This window comes from Equus caballus, chromosome 13 (assembly GCF_041296265.1).
Source record: "Equus caballus isolate H_3958 breed thoroughbred chromosome 13, TB-T2T, whole genome shotgun sequence".
Classification (NCBI taxonomy): Eukaryota; Metazoa; Chordata; class Mammalia; order Perissodactyla; family Equidae; genus Equus; species Equus caballus.
Window position 1 is genome coordinate 38,970,273 of NC_091696.1, and position 13,297 is coordinate 38,983,569.

General features: G+C 48.8%; 1 protein-coding gene across 2 annotated transcripts in view; it reads right to left on the bottom strand.

The window, feature by feature from the left end:
- VPS35L (VPS35 endosomal protein sorting factor like) overlaps window positions 1-13,297 on the bottom strand; it is a 111,871-nt gene that overhangs the window by 15,176 nt on the left and 83,398 nt on the right. The window contains exons 27-28 of one of the 2 annotated variants that reach the window (XM_070230898.1): window positions 9,028-9,167; window positions 881-1,046 (exon numbers count right to left, since the gene is read on the bottom strand). In XM_070230898.1, the coding sequence (XP_070086999.1) occupies window positions 881-1,046; window positions 9,028-9,167 (306 nt within the window). Of the gene's footprint in view, window positions 1-880; window positions 1,047-9,027; window positions 9,168-10,802; window positions 11,690-13,297 lie in introns of those variants that run through there. The other variant, XM_070230899.1, reaches the window with a different exon arrangement.

The window sequence follows — 13,297 nt, forward strand, 5'->3', positions numbered from 1 at the left end:
ACCTGGCACGCAGTAGGAGCCCAGATCATGGCAGCTACCATCATCAACGTTAACCAGCTTCCCTAAGTTACATCTTTACCATCAGCCCCCAAATCCCAGCTAGAGAAAGCCTCTGAGAATTACGAAAGAAGGCCATCCCTTGCCACTCCAAATTTGTTCCCTGGAATTTCCAAGCATAAAGAGCACTGCTTAAACCTTAAAGTATACAACTACTGGCCAAAGCACTTTTAACAATAGGGCTATTTTTTGGAAATCAAAAACTGGAACTGAGGGTCTAACAAGCAGGGGGATGCTTAGGCTCAGCGGGCAGAGGTCTGGATTGGGAACTGCCCCAGGTTACGTCTAGGACATGAGGAGGCTGCCCCCAAACTCGCAGCAACAAATTCTGGTAGGAAGTGGGGGAACAAGGCCATCTCCTTTTTCCCGAGCCCCTGATCTAAGAAGGGCTCATGCATCACCTGAGAACTGCGCAAAAACACCCAGGCCAGGGTCCCACCTCCTCTTAGGAACAGAACAGCTCACGCACAGGGATATTTAACCATCTTTCTAGGTTATTCTGTAGCATGCCAAAGAGAGCACCCATCCAAAAGAGTGCTTCTCCAACCTCGTCTGATTGTCAAAATGATCTTGGATGCTTGTCAAAGATACACATCCCCAGGACTCTTCCCGGGGATTCCAATTGAGAAGGGGTAGGATGGGGCTCAGGAAGCTGCATTCTGAAGAGTTACCCCCGGAAATTCTTACACTGGCAAATTCAGCAAGGCCCTGGACTAGGTTCACGGTAGGTAAAACACAAGGGGTTTAACCCAAGAGAAATGACAACCCTCCACTTGACTTTCATGAAATTCAGGCCCAGCGCGTCCGGGGCGGGGACCCCTACCTTTGTCTACGTGGTAGAGATAGGTCTCCTGGCTCATGGCGGACAGGAGGTGCAGGACGCAGGTGTAGATGCGGACTTTATCATCACTGTTGTCCTCCCAGGTGTAGTCCTGGATCACACCGAGAAGCTCTCGAACGAGAGACAGGACCCCGTGTTCAGGATGATCCTGATGGAGAACCAAAAAAGGGTAAGTAATCCTAGATATGAAGCAGGAGGAAAAAAACACCAAGACAGCATCCCAGGTCCCTCCCTTTACCTGCTGTAGGGAAATTAAAGTGCCAGCTACGGTTAAACACAGAGAAAAGTGACACAACGTTGCTGATCCCACTAATCAGCATGCTCCAGTCTGGGGAGACGCACTTTGAGAGCATCTCTTTTTGGGTCTCAGGGATGAGAAAGCAGTTACCTGTCAGTTAATGTCAGTTACCTGCCAGTTTCCAAAATTACAATCTTGTTCTTACATGCGTAGCGGTAAAAAGTCCCGTTCCTCCAACTACAAAAGCAAGATTATGGGTCTCGTAGCAGATGGAACGGCAGAAGCCACCTACTCTGAGTAAGCCCCCAAATGATCACTGTCATCATCACAGGCACCGACTTTAAACACAGCCTCACTCTTCAGGGCATTCAAACACTGACAGCCAAACTGAGGATGCTCTGCTGGGAAAGGAAAAACCCAAGAGACAGTCGCAGAGCTTGCAAGTGTTTCTCAGATGCTAAACTGAATCCAAACAGAGCACCAGGATGCAAAACAGTCAGCGTCTTCAGTTCCAAAAAGGCACAGATGATCATGGGGCTCCCTGCGTAACACTCTGTGAAGACGCCTCCCCCACTGAGAGTGAACGCCCAGCTCCTGCCACGTTCCCTCGCCAACCCGTCCTGTGCACTTTGCCCCTCACTCATTCCAGCCACACGTTTACGGCTCCTGGGACCAGCTGGACCGCTTGGGTCCCGGCAGTCCACAGAGGGCACTCCCACAGGGTTAAATGAGGATGGTTTAATGAAGGATTATTTATAAACACATGGGCAGGGTGAAGGGACCTAGCGAGGAAGGGTGAGGCACGCAGGGCTTGGCAATGCAGGGAAGCCATCACCACCATCAGGCTGACCCCACACAGGAGGGAGCGGCATTACTGCAACGTGCAAGACCTGCAGCTGGAGGAGCTGTGGCCTTGGCTGGAGGGACAAAGCCATTGCCAAACTATGGCCAGTGACTGTCGGGGGTTAACTACCCTAACCCTCGCTCTCCTCCAGCCCTCCAGTCCCCACGGCAGTACTTCCCGCTGGCTGAACTAGCTGGAAGCCAGAAGGAAGCAAGTCCAGGTGACGCAGTCCCCGGAGGCCAGTCGCCCACACGGATCAGATGGAAGTGCAGAGGATGCTCCAGGCACCTCACATGCCAAGGACGTTCTGGCCTCCCGGCCCTCCTGTTGCCTCTGACTGGAATCTTTACCTGCGAGACTTGGCCAGACTGCCTCCGTGAGCGCCTCGGGATCTCATCTACATGTCAGCTCCTCAACGAGGCCGCCCCGACCTTCCATCCAGAGCCGCCCCAGTTCCTCTGGATCACAAACCACCTGTCTTGTCGCTTCAGAGCAGTTCTCACCATCTGAAGCGATCTTTATTCCCTCAGAGGACTCCCCAACAGCATCTCTTGGTTTATCTGTTTCTCTCTTTCACCCTCGCCTGTGACCCCCAGGAGGACAGGTACTTTCTCTGTCGTGTTTGCCAATACTCCACTGCCAGGACTACTGGGGAACACGATGGAATGCTGCCTGTCCCTGTCCCTGGTTCTGGGACAGAGCTGGGCACACGGCAGGCACATGGTAAATAATGCTGAACTGGTTACATCTTTTGAGTACCTTCTATGTGCCAGGCACAGATGAGGCTACAAATACAAATAACAGCAGCTAACTTTTCCGGAAGCTACCAGAGCTCTTCTATGTTCCAGGGAGACACTATCCGCTCCCCCCGACCACAGATGGGAAATGAGCCACGGAGAGTTAAGTGGCCTAATGTCACTGCTGGTACATGGAGGAACCGGGATTCGAGCCCCAGCAGAGCAGCTCCAGGGCAGACATTCCTAACCACTAACACTATTTATACTGCCTCTCTGCAGAAGAATGAGGCACGGCCCGACTTCACGCAGCTGGCTACCTGGGGGAAGGCACACATGGAGTAACCATTCTCAATCCAGGCATGGGGTGTGAGAAGCATTACAACCGAGGTGGGTGGGAATTGACAGCCACCCAATCCACCGTGCATGGACACAGCCGTAATACTTCCAATGTGAGAAGGGGGGGGAGGGGGGAGATGTTCTGTACAGCTGTTAGCATCCACAGGAACTGCTGTCAGGGTATCAGCAAGAATGACGACACGTGACACTCAGATGTCTGAATGCCTCACACGGCACGCACCAGAATGCCCACCCCATGCCTGCCTTCCTTTCAGTGGGCCTCGGCTGGCCGCTCACCACTGCCTGCTCTGCTCACAGCTGTTTCTAACTAGGCTATTTGGTTCTGCTATGTGGATGTTCAAAATATACTTTATTTAAGGATCTGCCTTGGAGAGACGACGATCTGAATGTTCCAGTAACTTAATTTCAACACAATTGTCATGACTATTGTGGGAAACGATTCAACACACCTCCAGAAAGGTGGGCGAAGGGGTCATGGTGACAGAAAGCTTTGCAGTAAGCTACGTCTGGGAGTTTTTGCTCATAAGTGAAGAGACGAGAGATTATGTCCAACCCCCATATGAGGAAAAAATTCTCCAAGATATCCATGCTTCAGTGGTTCCAACATTAAAAACAAATTGTACTCTGATGGCTCAGTGAAAGCAACTGAAGCAAGGCAAACACAGGTTTTTTAAAAAAGAAGGAAAAAAAGGTTCTGGATTCAGCTGGTAATCCGAGTGGGAAAAGGGTCCCTTGATGTCCCCGCCAGGGCTGCCTCTCTGACAGAGCAGACGGATGCCCATGAGGGACTCTTAACCTCTCTCGCACCTGGGCAGACAGGGGCCTGGCTTCCACTATTAGCAAGATCCCGTTGGGTCCCTGGTCTGTGGAAATTCTTCCATTAAATGTCACTCCTCGGGGGGAGAAGGAATAACCTTGAAATACTAACTTCCCAGGAGAGCTGAGCTGAGAGGCAGTGAAGATAGCACAGAGCACAGACATCCTGGCTTTGAATGCTCTCTGGCCGCTTACTGGCTGGTGACCCTCGCGTGTCACTTCACCTCTCTGTGCCAGGGTCTGTTTCTGTGAAATGAGGGTAATAACAGGCTCATTGGGAGTGAATATTTGTGAGCTGCTGGCTGGCTCATTGTAAGAGGTGTGTAATTGTTGGTTAAACAAATAATAAAGTCCTTTAGAAAAGGAGCCAGAACACAGCAGGGCTGGGAGGAAGCTCGGAAAGAGACGGGACTAGGGGACACAGAGGGGGTGGAAGGGCAGGAGACAGGTCACCATGCAGACTCGAGGCTGTCGCTTACTGTCTAGGGAGCTACCTGGCCCTGCGGGAGCCAGCCCGTCTGTCTCGCCAGCTTAAGCCCCTGGTGTCCCTCAGCCTCCCCATGCGCTGGTCTGCGGCTCTCCTCCAGTCCCTCCAAGGCACACGGCCCGTTCCCACCTCAAGGCCTTTACCACGCTGTTCCCTCCACCCAGAATGCCCTCTGCTCCCCCTCTGCACTCAGCTAAGTACTTAGTTAAGCCTTCCTTCGGAGCTCAGCTCAAGGGGCACTTTCTCCGGGGATTTCCCTGACCCACGTCCCCTCACATCTGAGGCTCTCAGAGGCCCTGCACTCCTTCATGGCACTTGATACAACCGTAGTTCAGCGTGTATTTGCTTAGCGTCTGTCATCTGGAGTGGGAGGACATGCTTCTCTGTTCACTCCTCAATCCCCAGGTCAACAAACATTTGCGAAACAGGCGGAACGAATGAAGCTTAGCTCCCGACATCCTGTTCGGCCATGGCTGGACCTGTTCACGAGGAGAAGTAGCAGAAATGACACTTCTCTGCTGTGTCTAGGTAGTTAGTGCCAGGAAACTGATGGCAATAACATTTCCATCGTCTACGAATTTCAGCTCAATCACAGTTGGGCCTCTGGAGCGGTAACACCGAACTTGTGCAATGCATTTTGCTTTCCTCGTCCCACCAAACGTTGTTAACAGAAATGCGTTAGTTCAGTTATACAGAGAAGACTGTCCTGCAGTCCACCAAGATGGTGATCGCTCCTAACACCGCCCAGCAGGCTCCAGCACACACCACCAGCGGCCTGCTGCTGAGGAGAGGGGACTGGCCCAGGGAATGTTTATTTCCACGTTTATAAGTACGAGTAAAGCAGGCCACATATTCTATTTGGTCTAAAATGGCTTCAATTTTTTTCTAAACAAATAAAATGAACCAAAGCTTTTCAAACCCATCCTATAAAGCCTTTCACACTGTTGGTGGGAATGCAAAATGGTGTAGCTGCTACGGAGAACAGTGTGGAGGTCCCTCAAAAAGTTAAAAACACAACTACCATATGATCCAGCAATCCCACTTCTGGGTGTTTATGCAAAATAACTGAAATCAAGATCTCAAAGAGATACTAGTATTGCCATGTAACACTATTCACAACAGCCAAGACGTGGAAGCAACCTAAATGTCCATCAATAGATGAATGGGTAAAGAAAATGTGGTATATGCATACAACTAATACTATTCAGCCTTAGAAAAGAAGGAAATTCTGTGCTGTATGACAACGTGGATGAACTTGGAGGACATTATGCTAAATGAAATGAGCCAGTACAAAAAGACAAATACTGTAAGATCCCATTTGTATGAGGCATCTAACAGAGTCATAGTCATAGAATCGAAGAGGAAAATGGTGGCTTTCACAGGCTGGGGAGGAGGAAACGGGGTTATTGCTCAGTTTCAACTAAGCAAGACAAACAAGCACTAGAGATCTTCTGCACAACACGGGGCCCACAGCCAACAACACCGTACGGCACACTTAATAATGTGTGACGGGAGATCTCATGCTGAACGTTCCTACAACAATAAAGTTTAAAAAACAAAAGCTGTGCCAGAAAAGGTAACAATTTGAACCAATAAAAGTGGGATATGGGAGTCATCTTCATGCTGACGTGGCTGCCGTGAGGCCCATCCCACAGCGTCGGAGCTCAGGGAGCACGCAGCCTTGCCTAGGCAGGCAGAACATCTTAGGCACCTGCAGAGCCGGCCGGCAGTTCCTAGCGCTGCCCCCCCCAGGAGGGATGCAGGGCTGTTAAGGCTCAGGGAGCTTGAGTAAATAAAGCGCACTGCAAACGTTTCCAGCTCGCATCGCGCAAGCCAGGCTCTGGAGTAGCACAGACCCGAGTTCAAATCCCAGCTCTGCTGCTCCCTGGCTGCGTGGCCTCGTGCTCTAGGTTCCCTTAAGAGGAGACTTCCACCTTGCAGGGCTGGGTGGAGGACTCCCAGAGACTGAGCGTTGACGAGGGGCTTTGGCCCGGCACAGAGTACCTAGTGCCAAGCCGTGAGCTGTCAGCATCTGTAGTAAATTCCAGCGAAAGCAGGAGCGCTGCTACCAAGCACCATAAAATCTGCTGAGCCCAGGGGCATTCCCATGAATGCCTACAGCGCCAGGTGGGCAACAGAAATGGGTGTAATGGGTCCAGGGGGGCCCAGAGGAACCGGAGAGAGTGCACCCCCACCCCCACCCCCCAAACAGAGAAGCTGCTCTCCAGCTACGGCCAATTGGCCAAGTTGGGGAAAGTGGGCCCCTCATGGCAGGACCTGATTTTTCAAGAGGAACTGAAGATCTGGAAGTCGGTTTTTTTCCTGTGATCTACCATTTTTAAATGTGGGTAATTTATTCCAAATGTCCTCCATCATTATGTAGCCAACAAGCGTGCCTGCGGGCTGGATTCCACCCACTGGTCATCAGTTTGTAACCCTGGGGCAGAGCTTCTGGTTCATCAAGCACTTTCCTAGCTATCATTTCATTCAAGCCTCACAGCTGCCCTGGGAAGTGGGCATTTTGATGACATTTTAGAAAGGTGACAGTGGAGGCTCTGAGGGGTTACACAACTTTCCCAAAGCCACAGGGGTCAGGATAGATTGCAAGTTTCTGAGTGCAAGCACAAGGCTTTTTCATCAAGGCTCCAGTGATTTTTTTTTTTTTTTTTGAGGAAGATTAGCCCTGAGCTAACATCTGCCACCAATCCTCCTCTTTTTGCTGAGGAAGATTGGCCCTGAGCTAACATCTGTGCCAATCTTCCTCTATTTTATATGTGGGACATCTACCACAGCATAGCTTGGTGAGCAGTGCATAGGTCTGTGCCCAGGATCCAATCTGGTGAACCCTGGGCCACCAAAGCAGAGTGCGTGAACTTAACCACTCAGCCACTGGGCTGGCAAGACTCCAGGGATGTTTAACATGAAGAAAATCCCATATGCAGAAGGTGAATGCATCCCAATTAATCAATGAACAATAGCACTGATCAACTTTCTCATTAGAAACTCTGACTTTTGGGGGGTCTCTTCACTTGACAAATAACTAGACTATTCAAAAAAGTGAGAAATTGATTATAAAGTACTAGGAAGGGGATGTGAAAACACAAAAGTCAAGCGTCGAGTCCGGCCTCCTGACCATGTGATCCTCTCTCCAGAGAAGAACTTGGGATCTCAACTGCAGAGTTGGAATCTGGGTTACTTTTTGTCTTCTTGGCTTCACTGAGATATAATTCACACACCCAATAATTCGGCCATTTAAAACACACAATTCGATGGTTGTTAGTATATTCACAGAGTTGTGCAATCATTGCCACAATCAATTTTAGAACATTTTCATCACTGCAGCAAGGAACCCGTACCCATGGGAGGTGAGTCAGTCTCATGGCCTGAGTCCAGAGAGATGTTTCTCAAAGTGTGGTCCTAGGACCACCCACACCTGAATGGCTGAGGGAGCTTTCAAAAATGCTGATCCAGGGGCCACTCCCAACCTACTGAGCGAGACTCTCTGGGAGAGGGCCCCAAGAATCTGTATTTTAACAGTATCCCTGATTCCTACGCACATTTGGCTCCACCAGGAGCCAAGCTGTTTTGTGCCTGGACCCTTCATAGGCTGGTGAAGCTTATGGGCAACTCAGCATATTATTTTTAATGCAGAAAAATACATAAGACTAAAAGGAAACCAATTATGCTAAAATATATTTGTCAAAATAGTTTTTCAATGTATTGGTTATATTGTAATTTATTATTTCTTGGTGAATACTTTTAAATAACAGACTTAGTGATGGGTGTAATAACTACGGTGCCTTTTTAAAGAAGGAAGCACGTAAACAGTCTTCTGAAATATCTTTCCCAGCTGAAGTGCGATACGAATGTACTGTTGATTACTTTTGGAGAAAATGTCCCAGCTATTGTGACTACTACTGTGGCTTATTGCCTGTAACTCATAATGGAGCAAAAGCCTCCATTTCACTGAGGTTTGCAAAAACATAGAAGTCACTTTTTTTTCTCATCATGGTCACCCTGCCAGACCCAGGGAGTAGGTGGACTCCAGGTCAAGAACCCCCGCCAAGGTGAGTGCTGGGTCCCGGGAGTGGCCTTGACTCCTTCCAGCCCAAGCCCAAATGCTCACCTCTTACATTCCACGAGAAACCCCAGCATCTTTCCAACAACGGCCCCTTTGACCTCCGCAATGTTTTGGTTTCTCGTAGCGCCAACAAAAGAACATCACCATCACCTTTTTCGTGCTTACCATGTGCCAAGGCACTGTCCTAACCATGTATGTATATCCGCTCACTTATGCCCCACAGCAACCCAGAGATGCAGATACTTTATTACTCCCACTTTATGGATGAGGAAACGGCAGCTCAGTGATGTTACCTCACTGCCTGAGACACAGAGCTGGAAGGAGGGGGCGCTGGGATTCCATCCTTGGCATCTTGGTCCACAGGCCTGAGCCCTTAACCGCTAAGTGACACCCCCTTGGTCACATAGAGAGCCTCACCTAATACTCTCTGGGCACAGAGCAATTCAAACAGCTGAGCAGAAAACCAAAACACAGATATAGACAGAACAACCCTACAGTTTTAGGGCTAAGAATGTATATAAAGCAGGTCAAAGGAAGACATCCCTTACAGCCCTTCTGGGGATACGTACCGGAACTATTAATAAAGTAGAAAAGAAATTGCAGAGGAATTCCAGAAGGAATGATTCCGACGGCCGCATCTTTCCGTCAATATTAATCATCTTTGGAACCTCCGGAATGAGGCTTATAGCGGCTTTGAAAAAGGCATCAGCTGCAAGACAGAAGAAAAGTCCGTGTATGAGAACTCGGAACAATTCAGGGTCTGCTTTCCCCCTCACACAGCCTGGAGGCCGGTCCCGAGAGCTCCACGGAGGTCAGGCCCGCTGAGCACCCAGTGCGGCGGCAGTCCTAGAGGAGGTTTCCGCACCCCGTAACTGACTTGGTGAACATCCGGTGGACGGGGCACTGCTGTGGCTGCTCCTCTCTCCCTCTTTCCCTCCTTCCTTCTTTGAGCAATTCAGTCAAAGAACCTCAGTCACACTGGCTTTAGGTAACTCACTGAGAAAAGCAGATGGCAAATTTTTACAGAAAGCCTAGAAATCACAGGTGCCTAGGCTGAGGGCTCAACTGAACTGGTTCACTGAATCTCCCGTTCCCCACATGAGGAATGTCATCAGGCCCACAGCACCACTGGGAAATAAGGTGCAGAAAGAGAAGTGACTGGTCCCACAATAGCGTCCTGCAGATGCAGGAGGTGCCAGCACTGGTGGTGGAGCCCGGGCTCAAACTCTGGTCTGAGTCTACTCTAGTGCACACCGTATTTGTTAGAGAAATGACAAGTGAAAAGTGAAAGAATGCGCGCATGCGCATGCACGCACACACCCACACACACACACAGCTTCGGACTTCTGAAGTTCCAGGGAATCACATGGGAAATGCAGACAGTTTAAGAAACATGAAGTAGTCTACAAAACAAGAAGACTTCAAAGGGTGAGAGAAAGGAAGGGGAGGGAGAGAGGAGGAGGGACGGAAAAAGAAAGAGATGGGAGTGAGAGGGAGGGAGGACAGGAGGACAGAGACAGGGAGGAAGGGACGGGGAGAGAGAGGGAAGGACTCGAGTGGGGGTGACAGGGAGGGGAGAGAGTTCTGTCTAAAACTGCCAAAGTACTAACCGTGAGAAAAAGCCTCAAGGCCCAAATAGACAAAATGCCAACCTGACGGAGGAAATTTTAAACTACCCAAAAAGATCAAATGCTTGCATGGTCCAAATACACTTCCACTCCAAAACGACTTTCAGTGATGCAGAGAGAACTGGCGTACAGCATCCTGAATTAAAACCAGCTCCTATCCAGCACCCAGACGGGCAAACGCACTACACACACCCACCCTCCTGGGAACAAGGCCTGCACGGAATGAGCCGTGGTACCCTCGGAAACGGTGTTTTCCAAAACTGCTTTATTGTAAGAACCATCAAGATCCTTGCTAAAAATACAGGTTCTCAGCCCCCAAACACTGCTGATGAGAACGTAACACAGTACCGCCAGCCACTCTGCAAGACAGTCTGGGAGTCCCTCCAAGTCTACATGGACGCTACATAACACACATACATACATACATGCTACCACATGGATGGTCCTTGAAATCATGACGCTAAATGAAAGGAACCAGTCATAAATTAAGATCTACATTGTAAGAATGCGTTTAAATGAAATAACCGGAATAGGCAAATCCACAGCAACAAAAAGTAGATGGGTGGTTGCCAGGAGCTTGGGGTGGGGGGGGAAGCAGGGGGACAGGGAGTGACTGTTTAATGGGTTCCAGGTTTCCTTTTGGGGTGGCAAAACTGTTCTGGAATTAGGGACGATGGTCATACCACTCTGCGAATATACTAAAAAACGCTGAACTGTACACTTTAAAAGGATGGATTTTATTAGACATGAATCAATCACTTCTCAATAACGCTGTTATTTAAAATACATAAATAGGTTGCCAAGCTCCACCTTAAATGTCCTGAACCACATTATCCAAGATAGAGACTTGAAAACCTAACTTTTTAAAAAATTTATCTTTCAATAGGTAAGAATTACATGATTCAAAATTCCAAAGGTAACATTCCCCATTCCTGTGCCCAGCCGTCCAGTTCCCTTCTCAGAGGCAAAGAATATTATCGGCTGCTTGGGTGTGCTTCGAAGGGGATGGAAGCAAATACATTTTTCCTTTACTTTTTCCTTCTTTCTTTTTACCGGAGTTAACGTATAATAGACACCACTGCAATCCCTGCCCCCACGTCACAGCAAGTCTTGGGGGTTACTTCGCGGCTGCACATAAAGTACATTGTCAACCTTTTTAAAGCTACAAAGTGCAATCTGGTCCATTTGCTTTTTCCTTCCCATTTTTTTGGGGGGGTGTGTGTGTGTCTAGTAAAATACACATAACACAAAATTTGCCATCTTAATCATTTGGACCATTTGTTTTTTAAACAAGCTTCTCTAGCGAATTTTATAATTCAACAGGTTTGAAAAAGATTTTTCTAAACCCTTCAGATAAACACAGAATATGACTTTCCAGCAGCAATAGGCGCACTCTGAAAGGTTTAACTTGGCAACACTCAGCCAGAAGCAAACAGCAGCACCAGCAACAATGACTCTCAGCCAGGCAGGCTGCTCATCACGTCACAGAGATCGTGAGGAAGGGCCAGGGATGCTGGCTGGACGACTCCCACAGAACTTCTGATAACTTTCCGTCTGAGGTTTCAGGCTCTCCTGTTTCCCAGTCTGGGTGGTTTCAAAGGGTCTGCAGAACATCAAAGGAGCATGACATTCTAGAAACATCCACAAGGCCATGGAGAAATCAAAAACACCCAAAACACAGAGCCACTAAAACCACAGAATGGTCATCAAAATATATGTCACAAGCAAACCCTGGGAGAAGGTGAGTTGCGAACAGAAGCTAAAACAAGGGCTCAGCTGAAGATACGAGATAAATGGTACCCACGGGTCATCCATGCTGCCCAGTTACTACAGATAACTGGGCCAATGGTTATCGTGGGGTGAAGGTGTCTTTATATCAACTCTAAGCTCAACCCAACAACAAGGGACTAGTTGAAGAAACCTGCACTGCCACACCACAGAAATGATGTAGCTAATAGAGAGGACAGGCAGCATTTATGTTTTGACTATAAAGATGCCTGTGACCCATGAAGTACAAAAAGTTGTACAGCTGTGTACAGCATGATCCTATCTTTGCAAGAAGAAAAGTGTGTATATTTATGCAGATGCATACAAAAGCGAGGCAAGATAATGCCAAACAATTAAATGTGACATAGGAGTGCTGGCTGAGGGAGAAGGTAAGCAGGACCTTTCCCTTACTGCTAGGTTACCGTTTGGGAAATTTAATGTAACTTTCCAAAAATAATTTTTCTTTAGCCTACAAAGGCAATACAAGTTTGCTATAAAATTTTCAATCATAGAAACGTACAAAACAGACAATGAGGCAGTAAGGTAGACAGGCAGGCAGTCAACAGGCATTTCTGAGCAGTACCCCTGCCTTCTTTTCCAGAACAGGACAAGATGGGGAAGGGGGGGTTGGGGGACCCACTGCTGTGGACTCTAGCACCCCGCCGCTCTAAGGCCCGGCCATCCTCCTCGTTTGTGGAAGGGGAGGCACTAAGCTGAGGGTGACGCACGTCTTCCAGGGCCTGGGGGGCTACTGGGTACCCCACAGCCAATGGGCCAGGAAGGTTCCTCTCTGATTAACTGCTCCACGTGAGTTCAAGCTCTAGACAGCTCCCCTCACAAGGACTCTTCTTCTCAAGGCTTTACAAGGCTTCACTCTGTGCCCTGAGGCCTTTTCCAGCTCCTGTGGGTAACTCGGGGCCGGTGGCCTCCCACAGGCACGCCCACTGGAAGGGCCCACTGGTACCTGTTTTGTACACCGAGGCTCTGCACATGACCGTCTGAACAATCGGGTTCCATGTTCTAAGAGACTAAAATAGCAGTCAGTTGGACAACTGTCAGAAAGCTTCAGAATGTTCAGAATTAAGATGCAGGTTGCTCATTGTGTGCAAGAGCAAAAAACTGGAAAGCGTCCAAATACTTTTCAATAGGAGTTTGGGGCAAAAAAATGGAGGCGGGGGCGTTGGGAAAATAATTTATTGGACTTCCAAAAAGGAAAAGACAAGAAATAGAACACTGAACAGCCATTATGGAATGGGGTGGATCTGCACGTATTGACATGGGTGGACGGGAGGGAGCAGCGGGGAGAAGGGCCAAGATTTACCGATAAGCTAAAAACAACCAAATTGAAAAACATTGTGGAAAACACAGTCTCACTTCTAAAGGGGGGAAAACTGCATGTATGTGCAAGAATACAGATGGGGAGGGCAGGGGGCAAAGAGAGAGG